Source organism: Heliangelus exortis, chromosome 17 (genome assembly GCF_036169615.1).
Source record: "Heliangelus exortis chromosome 17, bHelExo1.hap1, whole genome shotgun sequence".
NCBI classification, from domain to species: Eukaryota; Metazoa; Chordata; class Aves; order Apodiformes; family Trochilidae; genus Heliangelus; species Heliangelus exortis.
The window spans coordinates 373,974-391,817 of NC_092438.1; the positions used below are offsets into that span (position 1 = coordinate 373,974).

Below are 17,844 nucleotides of genomic sequence, written 5' to 3' on the forward strand. Positions count from 1 at the left end.
AGTCCTGTCTTGCAGTCCTAAAGTTGTGGAGCTGTTACTTGATCATAATGCCAATCTTGATGCCAAGAATAAGGTACATGTTTCTATTTCTAAAGGAAGTTGTTTCAGAAAGTGGCAGCAATATTTCTGTTGAAGACTATTTTTGACTTCGATGATTAACTTGGTGTATTTGTCTGTCCTTTCAGGAGGGCTTTACCCCACTCAGTCTTGCTGTCTCCAAAGGTCAGGTAGAGACAGCTGAGTTTCTCCTGAGAATGGGAGCTGATGTGCATGCTCGAGACCAGCAACAAAGGTAAGGGGTTTATCCACATGGGTCCCTTGAGTATTCTTTCGGTGGGATTGCTGAGAGGCACAGCAGCCTCCATGTGCACTGAAGTGGTGTGCGTGTGGCAGCTTGGTGTGACCATGCAGTTGTGTTGACTCCCTCTCCCATGTTCTTGTTGCTTTTAATGGAACCTGCTTTTTCTTTTGTTCATTGTCAAGTAATGGGAGAGCAAGCTGAGAGCACGCAGGAATGAAAATATTGACTGTCTGTGTAAAATGATAACTTCATAGCACATCTGGATCTTTCAGAACCCCACTCATGATGGCTGCTTCTGTCGGGAAGATGAAATTGATCCAAGTTCTCCTGCATTACGGTGCTGACATTTCCCATAAAGATGCTGATGGGCGGACAGCTGATGATTATGCTTGTATTTATGGGTATCCCAGGTAAACGTTTAACTTTTTGGTTCAATGAAGTGGTCGGTTATAAGTGTGGCTGTTGAATAATTTTGTTGTTCCTTCTCTGATGTGGTTAGGTGTGCTTATAAGTGTGGCTGTTGAATAATTTTGTTGTTCCTTCTCTGATGTGGTTAGGTGCGCTTTGTTAAAAGCTAGGCTGAAAGAGTGTACCAAGCAGGAGTTAATAACTTGGAATGTGCATCTGTAGGATGAAGGTGACTGCAGGGAACACTGAAGTGTGTACCAGCCCTGCAGAAAGTTCTGTGTCTTGCCCTTCAGAAGTACTTAGGAGTCCCTGAATTCATGTGAACTGTGTAGGATGAATAAAAAATGGCTGTTAACTCTTCTGCTAAATGTTACCTGCCAGGAAGTGGTTGTTTTTAACAACTCTGTTTCCTCTCTCTCTCTCTTTCTTTAGTCTTAGTGAGCAGCTGTCAGAAAGTGCAGCTCCAAAGAAGGCAGAAGCAGCTCGTGCAGGTGACATTAAATTGTCCTGGGATCAAACGCCTACCTCCTTCTCTGAGGTTTTAAAATCCAGTCTGTCCTTACGAGGCCACATAACCCTAAAAGAATCTTAGGAAATTAATATTTTTATGCAATGGAATTTAGTCTTGTGCTTTGCCTCTCAGACCCTACAGTGGAGGTTTTATTCTCTCTGGGTTCTTAAGGGTGTTTTATCAGAACTGTGTGGCAAATGGACAGCAGATAGTGTCCAGGGGACATTTCTTGGCATTATTACTGCAGTCTCTGGCTGGCACCATGAAGCACGTGTCCTGCATCATGAGAGTCTCTTTGCTGTGCTGCAGTAACAGGCTGAGTGTGAGGTTAAGCTTTTGGTTGGGTTATGCTGTTTGATTTTCTTTCCCTTTTCAGAATAGTTTGTAACTGGCTAGAGCAGCAGCTAGTATTGTCTCTAGCATAATATTACACATCATACTACATGAACTAGTAAAACTTTTCCCTCTGCTGTGTACTCATGTGTGCAAGGAGTACCTTGTTCATATGTACTGTTGAATTTTTAGCATGCCAAATCTAATTTCACCATGTCGTTTCGTGTTTGAGCAGGAGTGGAAGACTTTTCCAAAGGAGGCTTGAAAAGGTGAGACTTTACAAATACCTACCACTTCCTTGAGGGGTGATCTGGGAGGCACAGGTGTCATCACTTTGCTTTGCTTTTTAAGCAGATCTGAGAAAAAGGGGATTGGTGATGGTTGGAGTGCTTCTGCAGAACAACTGGATTTTACTCCCAAGGTATGGTGCATTTCCAGGGAAATTGTCCTGTGAAAAGGAGTTATTTGAAGGCAAGTAACTGGGATTGAAAGCAACTGCAGTTCCAGCCAGCACTGTTTCCTCCTTAGAACCTTAGAGCTCTCTTCAAGTACCTCAAGGGAGGTTGGAGTAAGGAGGGAAACAGCCTCTTCTCCTTAGTGAACTGGGATGGGAGCAGAGGAAATGGATGGAAGCTGCACCAGGGGACGTTTAGGATGGGTGTTCGGAAACGTTTTTTCACTGAGAGGGCTGTCAGGCATTGGAATGGCCCAGGACAGTGGTGGAGGCACCATCCCTGGAGGCATTGAAAAGGCATTTGGAGCTGGTCCTTAAGGACATGGTTTAGTAGTTAGATGATGGTGTTGGTCAAAGGTTGGACTGGATGGTCTTGGAGGGCTCTTCCAACCTGTACCATTCTGTGATAGAAGCAGTCTCTGGCCTGCCAGCCTTTCTTCTGCTGTCAGTTTTTCCTAACAGACCGTGGGTGTGGCAGAGCGTGCAGCAGAGTTACGGTTTGGCACAAAGGAGCAATAGGTAACGACATAAAAACCACATTGCTTCATTTCTTGGTGCTCATTTGGGTCAGGTTTGCAGACCCTAAAAGTTTCTCAGTTACTTTTATAATCTGTTCTGTTCTTCTCCTGTGAGGTGATTCTTGTTTTCTGTAAATTTGGTGTTTCAGTCCAAACAGATAGAGGAACAGGGCATTTCTTTGTGAGGACCTCCTGAAATCCTCCATCTGCTGCTGCTCCTTCCCTCCCCATCAGGTTCCCCCACCAGCACTCAATGGCTGAGTTACTCAAACAGGTTCTTTTCTATGAGATGGCATTCTGTGCTTGTGTGTCATCTCACACTGCACATTTCCCCTCTTTTTTGGAATGCTCAGGCAGTGTTCTCTTTGTCAGCTCCAAGCTCTGGTGCCTGCTGTTCTTACTGGTGTGCTGAAGAATGAGCAATTTGTGCAGCGATGTCGGGAGCATCTGTTGTGTTGCAGTGGGGTTCTGGAGGGGTGAGGAGCAGGAGTGTGGCAGTTGGAGATGCCAGCATGTTTAGTTTTAACATGATTTAATTTTCTTGCCTTGATGTAAATGGAAGCGATGCATTTTTCTGGCATGATACTAAAATTGAGGGGTATTTTGGTTAGTGTACTTGCAGAGGCTCATTTAGGCATCAAGTCTAGGGATGTAAACAGTTCTTTGTGTTTGTTTCTATTGAAAAAAAAGTTTTGCAGAAATACATCTTTCTTTACAGAAGCAGCAGAAGCCAAAGGTGACACGGCGCATGAAGGCTTTCCAGCAGGGCAGGAAAAGCAGTAAGCTATCTGGGAAAGATTGCATGATAGACTGATCTGTAAAAGTAGGCTTGCTAAGTAGAGTTTTGTATTTTTTTCTTCTCTAGTAGGCAAGAAAATTAACTTGTGAAGACACGGCACTTTGTAATTTCAGAACCAAATAAGCCATATCCTTAAGATTAAGCTATGAATCCCCTGCTAAGCCTTTGTCCCTGGCCAAGCCCTTCCTCTGCCCTGCCCATCCCTTCCCTACCTCCTTTTCCAGACATTGCCAGGTGACTCCTCTGAAGTGTGTTAGTCTGGAAATTTGCCAATTGCAATTAAATAAATAACTCCTTTTGTTCACATAGATTTTTTTTTTTTTTAATTCCTTGTGCTTTTAGATGATAGCCACGGTTCTAGAATCAAAAGTTACTAAAGAAAAGCCTCCAACATAAAACAGTGGAGTAGCAGGGTGATATAAAACCACTGAGTGTCTCCTTTCCTCCCTGGTGTGTAGGTTCCCTGCCACCCATGGAAGAAGTGGAGAAAGCTGAGGATTTTCTCTGGGCTTCTCCCTGGAATTCTGAGGTACTTTGTGCGAAGGACAGGGAGGGTAGGAGGGAGATCCAGGAGCACCCGAAAGCTTGCAGTAACTGAAATGAAGCTGGGCTGAAGTGGGGAAGTGCTTCTCAGGGGCTGTGCAGAAGCAGGGCCGAGACTCAGGACCTCAGAATTCTGCTAAAGATTTATTTCCTTGGAAACACAGAAGGCCTTGTAAAAGAAAGCAAAGTTTCCCTTTTCTCTTCCACAAAAAATGTTCTTCAAGCTGTCAGTGGGTAGCAAAGCAGATGCTTGTTTCTGCTCTTACCAGCTTTTTTGTTTCATCTCTTTCAGGAAAAAACAGCTGAACAACATGGAAAAGAAGAGAAGAAAGAGCTTGCTGTAGAGCTAAACACTGCCATTGCTGGATGTACAGAGAAGTACTTATTAAATGGCAGCCCTGATGAGCCCAGCACAAGCTGCAGAGAAATCAGTGGTGAGAGAAATGATCTAGATCCAGATACTTCCTCTGTGAATATAGATCCACCTAGAGTAAATGGACTAAAACAGTGGTTGACTTCTGAGGTTGCAAATTTTATCCTGGCCTGTAAATCCTGGTGGCCACTGGCAGAGTAGCAAAGCAGCTTTTGTGCCTTTTTTTTTCTTTTTCTGGAACCTGACTAGATGGTGTTGGATTGCAGATGGTGCTCTATGCAGCAAGTGCTCTTCTTGCTTCTGTTGCTGTGTTCTCCTTGAAGCAATCTGACCAAAACGTGCAGATGGAGAGGAGGAGGAGGACTGGAGTGTCTTGGGTGTGCCAGTAGCATTCTCTTTCCTGGCGGGTGCTGTTGGATTGAAAAGCTGTGCTTGCTTTTGGCTGAAGCCAGGGAAAGCTTTGAGTGGAGCTGAGGGAGAGCCCTTCTGTTCCAGTGCCTCAGCTGCTCTGGTTTTGAAATGTAGGAGGTGTCTGCAGTGCCACCCGTGTGTGTGTGCGCTGGAAAGCATTGCCAGCTGGGTCAGAGGGGAGCACTTTTGTTCCTCAGCTCAGGCCTCAGAGCAGGAGGAGGAGGCACCCTTTGCGTTGTTGAAAGCATCTTGCTCGTTACTGCATGGACCACAGTTTATCTGAGAGAGAGATCCTGCACCTTGAAGACACTGGAGTGAATTATTTGTGGCCATACTGATATTCATAAGCTTTCTTTTTTACAGAAGAAAGTTAAATGCCACCAAAGAAAATATTTAACACATATTTAGCACATTAAAAACTCTATTCTGATCATTTTGTCTCTAGCAGCTCTCAAATGTGAGGGGATGTGATGTTTTCTGTAAAGATTGTTCTCACCATTAATCAAGATGCACTCTCGGAGTAAATAGGTAGCATTAGGTCATGCTGGTTGTAAAAATCTGTTGTTTTCATTGTAGGTGAGCACTCAGGATCTACTTCCCATGTGTCATCACCAGCAAAAAAAAGAAGCCTAAAGGAAGCCACTGACAACTCTGGGGTGCAGGTATGTGAAGCCAAATATTTTTAATTAAGAGTCTGGACTGGTAAGTGGCATTAGAGAGTAAATTGCACTATACAGTAAGGTAAAGAAAAGTAACCAGAAAGTGACTAATGGTGATGGCAGAGTCGTGCAGAGGAAGGTTGTGCTGCTGTCTGAAGTTGGTACAGTCCTCTTAGGATGAGGAAAAATCCTTGCCAGATGCAGGATATTTGCTGTACTGCTGCTTTGTTTCCAGCTGGTTTCCTTCAGTTTTGCCCAGTGTTGTTCCTGCTGTGCTGTGCAGACAAACAATGCAGTCAAATGCTTTTTTTTTTTTTTCCCAATGCAAAATGCATATTGAAGGGAAGAGGGAGATTTTTCAGTAACAGGCTGATCTGTGTGATTAAACATGCCTGGTCTTCCTTCCTCTTTGTGAGAGAAAGCTCATGCAAGAAACCTTGAACTTTGGTGACCTTTGAAGCTTTCCCTGCCTCTGCAAAACATGTGTGTGTTTGGCCATGTCAGGAAGTGTAGTGAAGTGAGGCAACCAGGTGCCACTAATTGCGAGGTAGTGGGCATAAGCTTGTGTTAAGCCCACCTGTGCCTGATTAGGGCAGGCCCCTACTGCGCATGAGCAGGATTAGGGGGCCAATAAAGCTCCCTGCTGAGGAAAGCTGGGAGGAGGAGGTTAGCTGCTTCTTGGAGCAGTAGCACTGATCCAGGCTAGTCAGCCCTGAGGGCAATAGGCTCAGAGCATTATTCGTGAGTTTCTGCTGGAACACCTGGCTGGACCTTGGAGCGCCGTGCCCTAAAAGAGGTTCATCTTGCTACATCTGATAGAGAATGCGGCAGAGACCTTGATCTAGCCCATGCTCAGATGAATCAGAAGAAAGGGAGCTAGTCCGGCGCAAACTAGCATTAGCAGAAAACCCAAGGAGTCGGGTAAGAAGATCCACTACCTGGCAATTAGTGGCACCTGGTTGCCTCATTTCACTACGAGGAAGTGTTTGAAAAGGATTTTTTCTGAGGGCGTTCATGAGGGGAATCGGGCAGGCATCCTGTTGGTGTTGGGCATCTGGGGCAGGGCTGGGCAGAGGGGTCTGGAGTGCTGTGTAACACCTCAGGGGAGAGCGGAGCACATTATTTCCACTTCCGGGACACGGTTTAGTGGGCATGGTGGTGTTGGTTTCCCAGTTGGACTGGAGGATCCAGAGGTCTTTTCCAGGCTTAATGATTCTGTGGTTCTATGCTATGACTCTGTCCATGCAGGCGGCATTGGCCCAGCTCCAGAGGGAAAGGCATTTATTCCATCAGCTGCTGGAAAACCTGCAGGAGCAGCAGCTCATCCAAGGAAGGGCAGTGACTGTTGCCCAGGAACGGTTTAATGAAGTTTTCCAACAAGTCAGTGCTGCTGCTGAGAAACAAGTGTACATGCTGGAAAAGAGGAACAAGGCATTAAAGGCCGATTGCACTGATTTAAGAGAACAAATCTCTAAATATGAGGCTGACAAAGTAAAAAGAGAGGTAAAGTATACACTGTTTGCAGTGTTGAAGGCAACTTTTTTGGTGTTAATTTCTGTTTGTGTTTTGAGCCCCCTTCTGAGCGACCTTCCTGTTGCTCAAGAGGTCAATTTCAGCCACTGACCTAAGCTTTCTATTGTGTATTTTGTGATGTGTAGCAATATTTAAATTTGTTCTTTGTGTCTGTGTTAACTAATTAGCTGGTCAGAAGACTTGTTAGGATGTCATTTAAACTGTTGTTCTGCAAATTCTACCAGTCCCAGGCAGAGTAAAGGTTTAAAAGTTGCCATACCCATTTTGTTAATCTTTACTTTCTGGAAAACAGGAGCTAGTCCTGTTGAGTAATTAGACACTGGTGTGCTGTTTGCCTGCCTTAGTGATGTGAACAGTGCTTTAAAATTCCATTTCTTTCTTCCTCTCAACCCCGGAGCGTTTGAGCTAGGTGAATACCTGCCATGTGTCAGATAACCACCTTATTCTTCATTTTTTGGGTTCTTTGAGGGAAGAAGGAGAAGAACTCCAGCAGTGCTGTCAATGGTTTTCCCCTGTGAATCACTTTGTATTCCTAGTGCCAAAATACCAGGTTCCTTTGGGAGATGGTAGTTGGGTGGGTGGCTGGATGAATGGAGGGCCTGTCCAGATTTGTGAAGGCAAATGTGTCAGCAGGGAGGCAGTTGTTACTCTGAAATGAACTTGGTAAGGAAACAGACAGAGATGTGTTTCAATATAAACCTCAAGTGTTTGTCAGAAGAGCTTTCAGATCCAAGTATTCATTTAATTCTCTTTGTAGAATGGAGAAACAGACCCAAGAACCATCTAATACAAAGTCCTGCCTTTAGTCACCAGAGTAATATCTGCAGTCAAACTGTGACAAGAGATTGCTTTGAGTTTTGTTAAAAAAATACCTGATTCAGGTATGCCGGTGTAGTGTGCAAGATGATTAATACTTGAGCCTTTCGTAGGTATTAGAAAACAGAAATCCTCATGAGCAGCTGGTGATAATTTAGAGGTGCTCAGCTTTTGACTGCTGGTGGCAGGCAAAATTTTCCTCCCTTTGGGATTGAGTCCCAAGACAGGTCTAAGTGTATAATCATATAAGTTAAAGTAAAGGCATAGTTCATGTTCTTATAACCTTTTTTGTGCTCATCTAACCATTTCATCAGGGCAATGTCAGAAAGCTGCAGCAGGAGCTTGGTGAAGCTCTTAAAAAGCTGTCTGTGGCAGAAGCTTCGCTGGAAGTTGCTACGAAGCGCTGCAGGAACCTGGAGGAAGCCAGCCTGGGCTTGGAAAAGGAACTGGGAGAGGCTAAATCCAAGGTACATGAATTTGTCCCAGAATTCCAGAACAAACTCCAGCACATCCCAGAGATGGGATGATGTGTGGAGGAATCACACTAATAAACTTGATGTCCATGTCCGTGGCATGAGGACACGGTGTCCTTACTTGGTCTGAGGTTAGTGACTGACGTGTTTGTTGCTCATTGCATGTGGTTTGGCCCAGCAGTTTGTCTGATTTCTGAAGGGCAGTAGAAATTCTGGACTTCTTTATGCTCACGGTGCTTCCCCTCACCCCCCCCTCCCCCCTCTGGTAACAGAGGATGACAGAATCTTTTTGGTTGGAAAAGACCTTTAGGCATCAAGTCCAGGTGTTAACCCAGCACTGCCAAGACCACCATAAAATCATGTTCAGAATGGTTTTGTACCTTATTCTCCATATGTATATATTCTGAAACAGAAATCATCTTTATCTCCTTATGAGAGGGGATGAAGTGACTGAAGGCAGTTTAGGAGAGGGATCAAGTTTCATTTCAGTTTTCAATGGAGGAGGAAAGCAGTGGGTGCCATGAGTCCCTTAAAGAGTTGGAGGGTGAGTGTTGGTGCTTGGAACCATGCTTTAGGGGATCAGGAGAGGGATGGGAGAGAGCAGTCTAGAGGATGGCAAAGTAAAAGGGTTTGTGTTCATTTGCTAGTAGAAGTGAAAGTTTAAATGTATTTCAACTGATGACAGTTCTTTGGGTAGCAGGTGTGTGCAGACATGGGCAGTCATGCTTGAGTTCTTCAGCAGCAGTGTTTTTTTCTCTAGAAGAGTTCTCCCAGCTGATATGGATTCTTGCTGTGTTTTGACAGTGTCGGGAACTGGAAGAGCAGCAGCTTCAATATGAGCATCAGATTCATCACTACAAGGATAGGAAAAGAAAACTAAGAGAGAAGTCCCAAAAACTTAAAGACCTCCTGTCATCATCTTCTGAGACCAGGGCTAGAGTAAAAGAGCTGGAAGAGCGTGTGCAGTGGTAAGAGACTGACACAGAGAACCAAGGTGTCTGTCGCTGTCTGGGGTTGTGTGAAAACCACAGCACAGCCTCGTTGCATCACAGCAAGTTAACAGATGGTTTTGAAGACGCTTTTGTTTGTTTTTTCCCCTGCTGCTCTTTAAGAATTGCTGCTCTGGTGGATTTCTCTAATAAGGCCTGTATTTCTTTTTAAGCCTTTCCATGGAAAACGCCAGACTGGAAGGCAGAGTCCAGCAGCAAAGACGTATGATTGAAGCCCTTGAGGGAACCCTGCAAGCCTCTGCCTCAGTAAGCTGGTCCTCAACTTGCCTTGTTTTGAGCTCCTGAGCTTCTTACCGATTGCTGTGGGGAAATGCTAAGATGAGGTTTTCCTGGAGAGCTGAGGGGAGCTCAGTTCCTGCTTTCTCCTGCATACAGGGTGCTGGGACAGCATTCTGGCCCATCCCCAGCTTTCTGGTTTTAAGAGTTTTCCATGGTAACTCAGGAAACGCTCCTTAATGCTTTAAAAGTGCAGGATTTGTCCCAAATCCAGTGGTGTGACTGTTGTCTGCCTTAGGCCCCTCCTGGCCTCAGATGCCGCTTCAGACACTTGCTGTCCTCAGGGGATATTGATGGCAAGCAGCTTGTGCCAGAGGCCTGACTGGCATCCCCAGGCTGGAACAAAAACAGACTCCCCAGAGCTTTTGTTGTGCAGAACTGCTTTTCCTTTGGCCACTCGGTGTGCCTTTGTTCATTTTTGTATTGAACTGGTGCATGAGGGCTCTTGTGAAGACTGCTTGTGCAAGTGTGACTTTGCTGTACTGCTGCTGAGGAGAGGAGAGGAGAGGGACGGTAGTCAGGGTGCTGGTCCTTCCCCTTTGGTTCACAGGGCATGGTTTTCAGATGCTCCTCCTGATGGTTTTCACTGAAGTTTCTTTGTGTCCCGCATGGTGTTCTCCCTCTCCTTGAAGAAAAGAGCAGAGGAGATGACTGCAACCAGTTTTACAGTGACCTCAAACTATGGCCATTTTGATCATTGGTGTTGGGTATAATAGGAATAAAGAGGTGAAGAGGTGGATGTAGTATTCATTTTCGGTAAGGAGGAATCTACAACTTTCAGGCTGGAAAGTCAGAGTGTGTCTTCTTGCTTCTTTTCCTGCTTTTGTAGATTCATGACCACCTGGAAGACTTGATGACCAGCTTAGGAGCATCACGGGCAGCTGCAGAGGAGCAGCACCAGCAGCAGGTACATGAGAGGCTCGTGTGTTTTCTGCTTTTCTTTTTCTTACAGAGTGCTGCTAAAGCATCCAGTAAACTTGTGTTCTAGATAGTTGAGCTGGATCAGCAGGTTCTGTTCCACTTTGGTGCTGGATCTGCTAGGCAAATCTTGGTCCCTTTGGGTAGCAGCATAAATAGCACTGCTGATCTGAAAAGTTTTTCCTTTTGTCACTGTTGCTCTCACAGCTGCAAAAGCAGGTTGTGCCATCTCTGCCATCAAAGGACTTACACAGCGTGAGGAAAAAGAGGCTGAAGCCAAGATTGCAGCCCGGAGACCATGGTTCTCCACTTGGAAGGGAGAAAGAAAGAATGAATTCTTGAAACAGGTGAGCCCAGGAAACCCTCCAGAGGACCAGCCAATACCCAGCACCACCTTGTTCACATTTTGTTGAGTACTTCTCTATTCAGGTGTTTCTCTTATTCCTGCTCTTCAGGCTCAGACTCTCTTGTGATCCTTTAGGGATCCTCCAGGAAGCAGATAAAAGCTAGCTGGGTCCCTGTGTCAAAATTTTGGAGTGGTTGTATCAGGCAGAGCTGCTGGTGGGGTTTGCTATCAGCTTACCACATCGAGTAAGGATGCAGTTGCCCATTTTTCCCTGGATTTCTTCTGGTCATCTTCTGACCCCTGTGTTTCTGGGCAGGGTAAAATGTTTCGTGCTTCCAGTTCAGTGTCTGGAGGAGCTGCTGCATGTTTTGAGGGTAGTGGGAGCTTAAAAACCTTGCAGAAAAACATACTGAAGGAATGGGGGGCAAATGAGCTAGTGCCTGGGAAACAAGAAACAGCTGCCAGGTTCCAAGGAGCAGTATTTCCCTTTTCTTCTTTTCTGCAGAGGAAAAAAATGTAAGTAGAAATTCAGAGCAGCTGCCAGCTCTTGGCTGGTTTGGCTTAGAGAACAGCAAGAAGGAGAAGAAGATGTGAATCAAAATCACCTCTTTGCCTTTGGTTCAGTGGGGGCATCTGTTTCCATTGTTAGATACTGGCCTGTTGGGTGGGAAATCTGATGAAATATTCTCAGGAATTGTGTCCCTTGGCTCTCTGTGGAAGTTGGCTTGACAGATGGAGGTGTAGTGCAGCTGCCGTGGGGAGAACATGAGGTGCAGGTCCTGCCTGTAGATCCTGTTGTGTGCCCAATAGCAAAGCAGTTCTCCTGATGGGTCAAGATGAAAAGGTGATGTGCAAAGCAGTCTCTGCAAGGCACCTGAAGGGCTGCTGTTGTGTAGAGGCAGGGAGATGGGAAGAGTCCCCACAAGGCTGTCAGGGTCCATGAGCTCCAGGGGCAGGAGCAGTCCCACACGCCCTCCCCAAGAAGAGCAGCAGAGCTCTGGTAGCAGAGAGCCATGGGGATGAGCCAAAGGTGCAGATCCCCAGGGCAGCCCCTGGGGACAGGCAGATCTGCATTCCTGCCAGGATATGGTGTCCATGGGTGAGTGTCAGGGCTGAGAGCAGTGAGACCCAGTCCAGGCCACCATATGGAATGCCACCATCACTCAGAAGAACTGTATGAAGCTGGCTTTGCCCAAGGCCACCCTCAATCCCCATCTTAGGCATGACTTGAGCTGGAGAAAGTTCAGGTTTTGCTTTTGTAAATGGTGTCATTGCTTCCCTGGGCACGGTGCAGTGAGGTGATGCAGAAAATGTTGTTGAACTTGTTGCTCACTAGTGGCTGTCTCAGCCCACCTTTCCCTTGTCCTGGGGACCCAGAAGCAGAGTTCCCAAAAGTGCTTTTGAGGCGGTTATTGCTGCTGAGTAGCATGAAAGAAAAGTCACCTGCCTTTGCTGGGGCTCATGATTAGTGCAAAAGTTTGTCAAGTTTTTGTGTTGCTCTTGGAAGAGTTATTTTGAATGACAGGGAAGGTCATTACATTGAGGCAGATTTAAATAGAATCAGAGAAAGTTTAGGGTTGGATGGGACCTCAAAAGATGATGGAGTCCAACCCCCTGCCAGAGCAGGGTCACCTGCAGGAGGTCACATAGGAACAGATCCAGGTGGGGTTTGAATGTCTCCAGGGAAGGAGACTCCACAGCCTCCCTGGGCAGCCTGTGCCAGTGCTCTGTCACCCTCACAGGGAAAAAAATTCTCCTCGTATTTATATGGAACCTCCTATGCTCAAGCATATATCCGTTGTCTCCTGTCCTCTCAAATAAGTGAAGCTTCTTCCTTCTGTTAGAGCCTCTTTCAAGTTTCCACCGTGCCAGTTTCCTCCCCTTTTAATGACTGACAGGATATCAAGTCTGATGTTCAATGGATACAGAAAAAGTCTGCTTCTGGAGGGGGGGAAGAGAAGGACAGAGCTGTAGTTGAGCATGGGGGCCTAAAGAAAGGCTGATATTTCCTGCACATTTTTAAAATAAACTGCAGCTTTCGCCTACAGTGGAGAATACATCTTCCTCCTTCAGTAAAGGCCATGTTCTGAACCACTATTTAAAAATTTCTCAGTGTAGAGAAAAAATAGATTGTGTGTTTGTCAGTTCCATAATGAAGCTTGACTGTGCTGACAGTGTGTAAAAATTCCTCTAAAGCATGAGATGTGGTGTTTGTGCTGAAACCAGAAGGTGGGTGGGCAGGTATGGGTGTGTTCGACTTCCCATGGGCACACGAGCATCTCCCAGCAGAATAGTCCCAGTGCTTTTCCAGGTAGGCCTGTGGGTGAAATGCTACCAGTTTGGTGCCTCTTGGTGTGTGACCTGCTGCAGGAGAACTGAGAAGGGCTGGGAACCTGAGGAATCCTATCAGAAATGATGTGACAGCTGTTCTTTTTTTAAAAGGAAGCCCTTGGTTTCACTCTGATTTTGGTACTGAGTCAGCAGATGTTTGTCAAATTGTCAAATACAGTCCTGGTGCCCAGCCCTTTACCAATTTTTCATAGATTGACTTCTCTTATATCCTGCTGAGTTCCTTTTCTTTTCTGTTTGTTTGTTTTTTGTCTCTGTCTAGAGCTTGATGAACTTTTTTGGAAGCTGGAGGCAAAGCCTGAGGCAGGTGTGCAGGGAGAAAACCAAACTCAGGCTCAGTGAGCAGAGATGTCCATCCTGGGGAGGAACCAGGAACAACTGGAGAAGCCCAAACAGCAGCTGCATGCAGAGGTGAGAAACATCACCCATCAGTTCTGAGAACAGAAGCCACCAAAGTGGTGGTGGGGGGACGACTCCTTCCTTGAGGAACCCTTTTCTCTCTGCTCTCTCCTACAGAGACAGTGTTCCTTCTTTAGAAGCTTTGATGAATAACAGTGCTGAGAGGGAGGGATTCTTTCTGAGGGAGAAGAATTCTTGCCTGTGGTAGCTCCGGGGTTCTGCCTGGGTTGCTGAGGGGAGTGAGGAGGCTCAGGTGCCTCAGGGAGGAAATCGGTGCCCTTGACACTGGGCAGGTTCAGCTGAGGGGTGGGAGAGTTCCCTTTTTCTTTGTGGTGGGTAAAAGTGTGTTACTTGCTTCAGGAGCAGGCAGCTTCCCAGGACAGAGTGGAACAGAGCAGAGCCCATGACAACGATGAATTCAGAGAGAAAGCTACTGCTCTGCAGAATTGGAGACCTTGAACAGGAGTTGGACAGTGAAAGGACCCTGAGGGAGAGCATTGTTCTAAAGCAAAAATATGAAAAGCTGTATCTGGAGGAAGTGAAAAAGAGAAGATGCCTACAAAACACTGAAAAGGTGGGTACATGCTTTTTGCAGTGTTTTAAGGGATGACTTTTTTTCTTGTGTGTTTTTCCTCCAAAACTTCCTCTTCTACATCTGGTCAGCGTTATATCTGTAAACCTGAGATGGCGTATTTGTGAGGAAGGTTCCTTTAGCCCTCCCTCTGTCTTAATGAACTACAGAAAGCCAATACTGCACTCCATGAGAAGTGCATTAGAAGAAGAAGAAACAGGGTTGCAGCCTATGAGGCATGGGTAAGCATTTTGAAATCCTGTTCTTTACTTCTGCTGAAGAGAATCCATGAGCAGGGCTGTTCCAGTTCGTTTGTAGTTCCAAACCATATGGTCTGTTTCTGTTCCTTTTCTGATTTTGTTTTCCATCTGCACTCTTGTGTCACAGGAGTCTTGGCACTGTTGATGTTTTAACTTGCTTCATTTACATGTTTTTCTTTCTCTCTGAAGAAGACCTTGGAACTGAAGGCCATTTTTCTTTCTTATTCGTCTCCTTAATAATCAATAGTCCCTTTTCCCTGCAGCCAGGTACAAGGTTTGGCAAAGGAAGGAATTACTGGCAGGACACCTATCTTTTCCCTCACTCTGGGGAAAATGTCAACACAAATGTTAACTGTCACCATGCCACATGTGTCACACCCAGGTACACAGAAAGTCATCTCAAAGTTCCCTGCTGCAAACACATCCTCTGCAGGCCCCAGCACCAGCCTGACCTTCCACAGGCAGCCCAGCTTTTGAAAAGCCAGCCTGAAATGAGCCACTAATGGCTGTAATTAGCCAGCAACCACACCCCACTGCTGGGCATCAGCCAGGAGAGAGTTTAAAAGCAGCAACTTGCCTCAGGCACTGAGTCTCACTGGTGTCTGCTGAGCTGCCCATAACAAAACCCAAGCTTTTTCAGGTATTGCAGAGAAGTCAGGACACAGCTCCTAAGGAGGCAGAGAATCACAGAATGGCTTGGGTTGGAAGGGACCTTAAAGATCATCAAGACCCAACCCCCTGCAAGGGCAGGGACCTCTCCCACTAGACCAGGTGTCACAAAGCTTCGTCCAACCTGGCTTTGAACACTTCCTGGAAGGGCATCAACAACTTCTCTAGGCAACCTATTCCAGTATCCTGCCACTCTCATGAGGAAGAAGGTCTTCTTAATATCTAACCTAAATCTATCCCCTTTCTGTTTAAAACCATTACCCCTTGTCCTGTCACTACTCTCTCTGGTGAAAAGCCCCTCCCCAGCTTTCCTGTAGCCTCTTCATGGACTGGAAGGATCTCTAAGGCCCCCCCAGAGCCTTCTCTTCTCCAGGCTGAACAGCCCCAACTCTCTCAGCCCATCCTCATAGCAGAGGTGCTCCAGCCCCCTGGTCATCTTTGTGGCCCTTCCCTGGACCCTTTCCCACAGGTCTGGACCTTTCCTGGGCTGGGTGTTCCAAAGCTCTACGCAGTATTCCAGGTGCAACTCCTGACTTTGCTGTGAGCTGCACAGATCCAGGGTTCCCCCCAGTGCTGGGGGTCAGGCACAGTGAGCACTGACCTCAGAGCACCCAGCAGTTCCCATCTCAGCCAAGTGGATATTGAAGCTGATCAATCAGAACCCCCCAGGTTTGTGCAGGAAACCAGCAGGAGGGGAATGCCCGAAGCGGGGTGCAGGCAGTGGGCACCCTCCAGCTTTCTCCAGGGAAACCCTGCCCAGCCCCTGGCACCGGGCACCCCCAGCACAGCCCTTACCTGCCCACGGGCTCCTGGAGGGCTTGGCAGAAGGTGCTTTCATCCACGTAGAGTGGGCAAACATCTCCTGCTCTGAAGGCTCCAGGGTTGCCTTGGAAAAACATCCATTTTGCTCACTGAATATATGTTGGGGGACAAAAAAAAAAAAGCCAAACCAACAAAAATATTTTCAGTTGAAGCTAAGTGGCCAAAACGTATTTTTGCCCCCTTTTTTTTCCCCTCAGGGACACCCAGGCCAGCAGCAGCTTGTAGGGAAGCTGCTGGACTGCCAGCAAACACTGTGTGACTGTGGAGAGGTTCTGCACAGCCCTTCCCTGCTGCCTCCCAACTCATCCCTGGGGTTGGAGCTGCTTTTAACCCCCAAAGCCCCAAAGGTTTTTTCAAAAGTCCCTCAGCAGTTCTCATATAGGCCCCCTTCAGATACTGGAAGGCTACAATAAGGTGTCACTCAGTCTGGAGAGGAGAAGGCTCTGAGGAGATCTCCAGAATGAATGACATCTCAAAGGCCTCAGTGCCAGTGCACCAAGCCTGGGAAGAAACAAGAGGAGCTGCAGAGGTTGGGATGGGCTGGGATGTGGTTGGTATCACCCAGAGGTGGTGGGATGGCTCCTCTGACTGGAGCCTGGGGATGGAGGGCTATCAACTCTTTAGGAAGAACAGGAGGGGGTGACACCCTCTACACCACTGACCAGCTGGGCTCCATGGAGCTAGAAACAGATAAATAGATAAAACTAAGACACCATTCTCTCCAGCTGAGAGAAAGCAGCTTGGCCATTTGAGATGACTGAACTGAAAAAATTCAAAATTGTTGTAAGATAACAGCAATGACTTTCCCAATCATTTGTTTTGGCCTTATTCAATGTAGTCTTGTGTAAGGAGATGTAAACTCTTCCCCTTCAGCTTTTTACAGATTTTTCTCACAAGCAGTTTATGTAAAAGTCATCATGTTACCTGGGGTAAGCACTTGCGGGCAACTGGAGCATCAGGAGAAACCTCTGCTGACAGGTTGGGCAGGTATGTTGCTCAGACTCCAGTAATGCTGTTCTAACACCTGTGTGGAATTAGAATCATCAGAATGGTTTTTAAAGAAAGGAGGGAAATTCCAAAGTTCTAATCAATTGTAAAAAACACGTATATGGTCAAAGGGTGAATACGATCTTGAGTGGAGAGCATGAAGATATAAATGTTCAGTAGTGTAAAAAAAATTTCTAGTATGTACCAAATAACCACATGGTTTTGGTATTTCAGTGTTGTAACATCTGGAGATGCGGTTAGGTTGTGCCTTGATCTTTTATCTAGTCTTCTTCCCACTGTCCAGTAGAGTTGAAGTCACCAACCTCAAGGTTAGGGAATAAAACACTGATCAGGAAAACATCCTGAGTTCTGAAGGATTAAATATTAAACTATTTATATATTAAATAGTGGTGGGTTTGTTTCGTTTTTTTTTTAGTCAGCAGTTAAGTCACCAGATCAGTCTTATATAAGAGAAAGGGCTGTGGACAAAATAGATTGATATCTAAGACTGTCATCACTTGCACAATTACACACTCTGCTCATACTCCTCCTGTGTGTAAAGGGGATTTAACCAGAGACATTAAAAGGGAAAAGAGCTTTCTGCTTATTTTCCCCTTTCTCTAAGAAGCATCTTTCAGAATAGACTTCAGGATGAAAGAGAACTGGAAACAAAGCAACTTTGTTATCTTGTATTTCTGCTCTCAAAAGATCAGATGTGATTGTTTTGAATTAGGAAACATGCAAGGAACACTTACATTCCTCACAATAACTGTTCCCACAGCAGGGAATAAAAGCTCCATCAGTCAGTAGGGCTTTGCAAAAAGGACACGACCTCATCAGTTATGGGATCATCATCACCATCATCATCATCATCATCAGAGGAGGAGGATGGCTCTTCAGATAAACAGAAATGCTTTTCCTTCTTTCCTTTGGCATATGTTTCCTGTAGGCAGAGTGGGGAAGGAAAAAGACAAAAGTTAAAGATGGACACAAGGAAAAATTTTCCAAGCTTTGGATTTTATCAAAGGAAGTAAGAGATGGAATTTTGGGGTGGAATCTTATACTGGAAAGCCCAGTATCTCTCAGCCCAGGAGACCATATTTCT

The 17,844-nt window shown here is 46.0% G+C and overlaps 2 protein-coding genes and 1 long non-coding RNA gene across 10 annotated transcripts in view; 2 read left to right on the top strand and 1 right to left on the bottom strand.

Moving 5' to 3' along the window:
- The window catches only part of LOC139803945 (ankyrin repeat domain-containing protein 7-like), a 226,787-nt gene that overhangs the window by 137,043 nt on the left and 71,900 nt on the right, over positions 1-17,844 (top strand). The window lies entirely within an intron of this gene.
- LOC139803977 (ankyrin repeat domain-containing protein 26-like) lies at positions 587-9,224 on the top strand. Its single transcript, XM_071760678.1, has 7 exons — positions 587-711; positions 1,142-1,200; positions 1,789-1,822; positions 1,908-1,974; positions 6,559-6,813; positions 7,974-8,126; positions 8,937-9,224. The coding sequence occupies exons 1-7, from the start codon at positions 587-589 to the stop codon at positions 9,102-9,104; spliced, it is 861 nt and encodes a 286-aa protein (XP_071616779.1). The 3' UTR covers positions 9,105-9,224.
- Positions 14,559-17,568, bottom strand: LOC139803946 (uncharacterized). Of its 2 annotated transcripts, none has more exons than XR_011729232.1 (3): positions 17,495-17,568; positions 16,677-16,776; positions 14,559-14,929 (listed from the first exon to the last, which is right to left on the bottom strand). It is a non-coding gene; the product is annotated as an uncharacterized lncRNA (long non-coding RNA). The 2 variants fall into 2 exon arrangements; XR_011729231.1 differs by lacking the exon at positions 17,495-17,568 and adding an exon at positions 15,726-15,816 and having other exon boundaries at positions 16,677-17,400.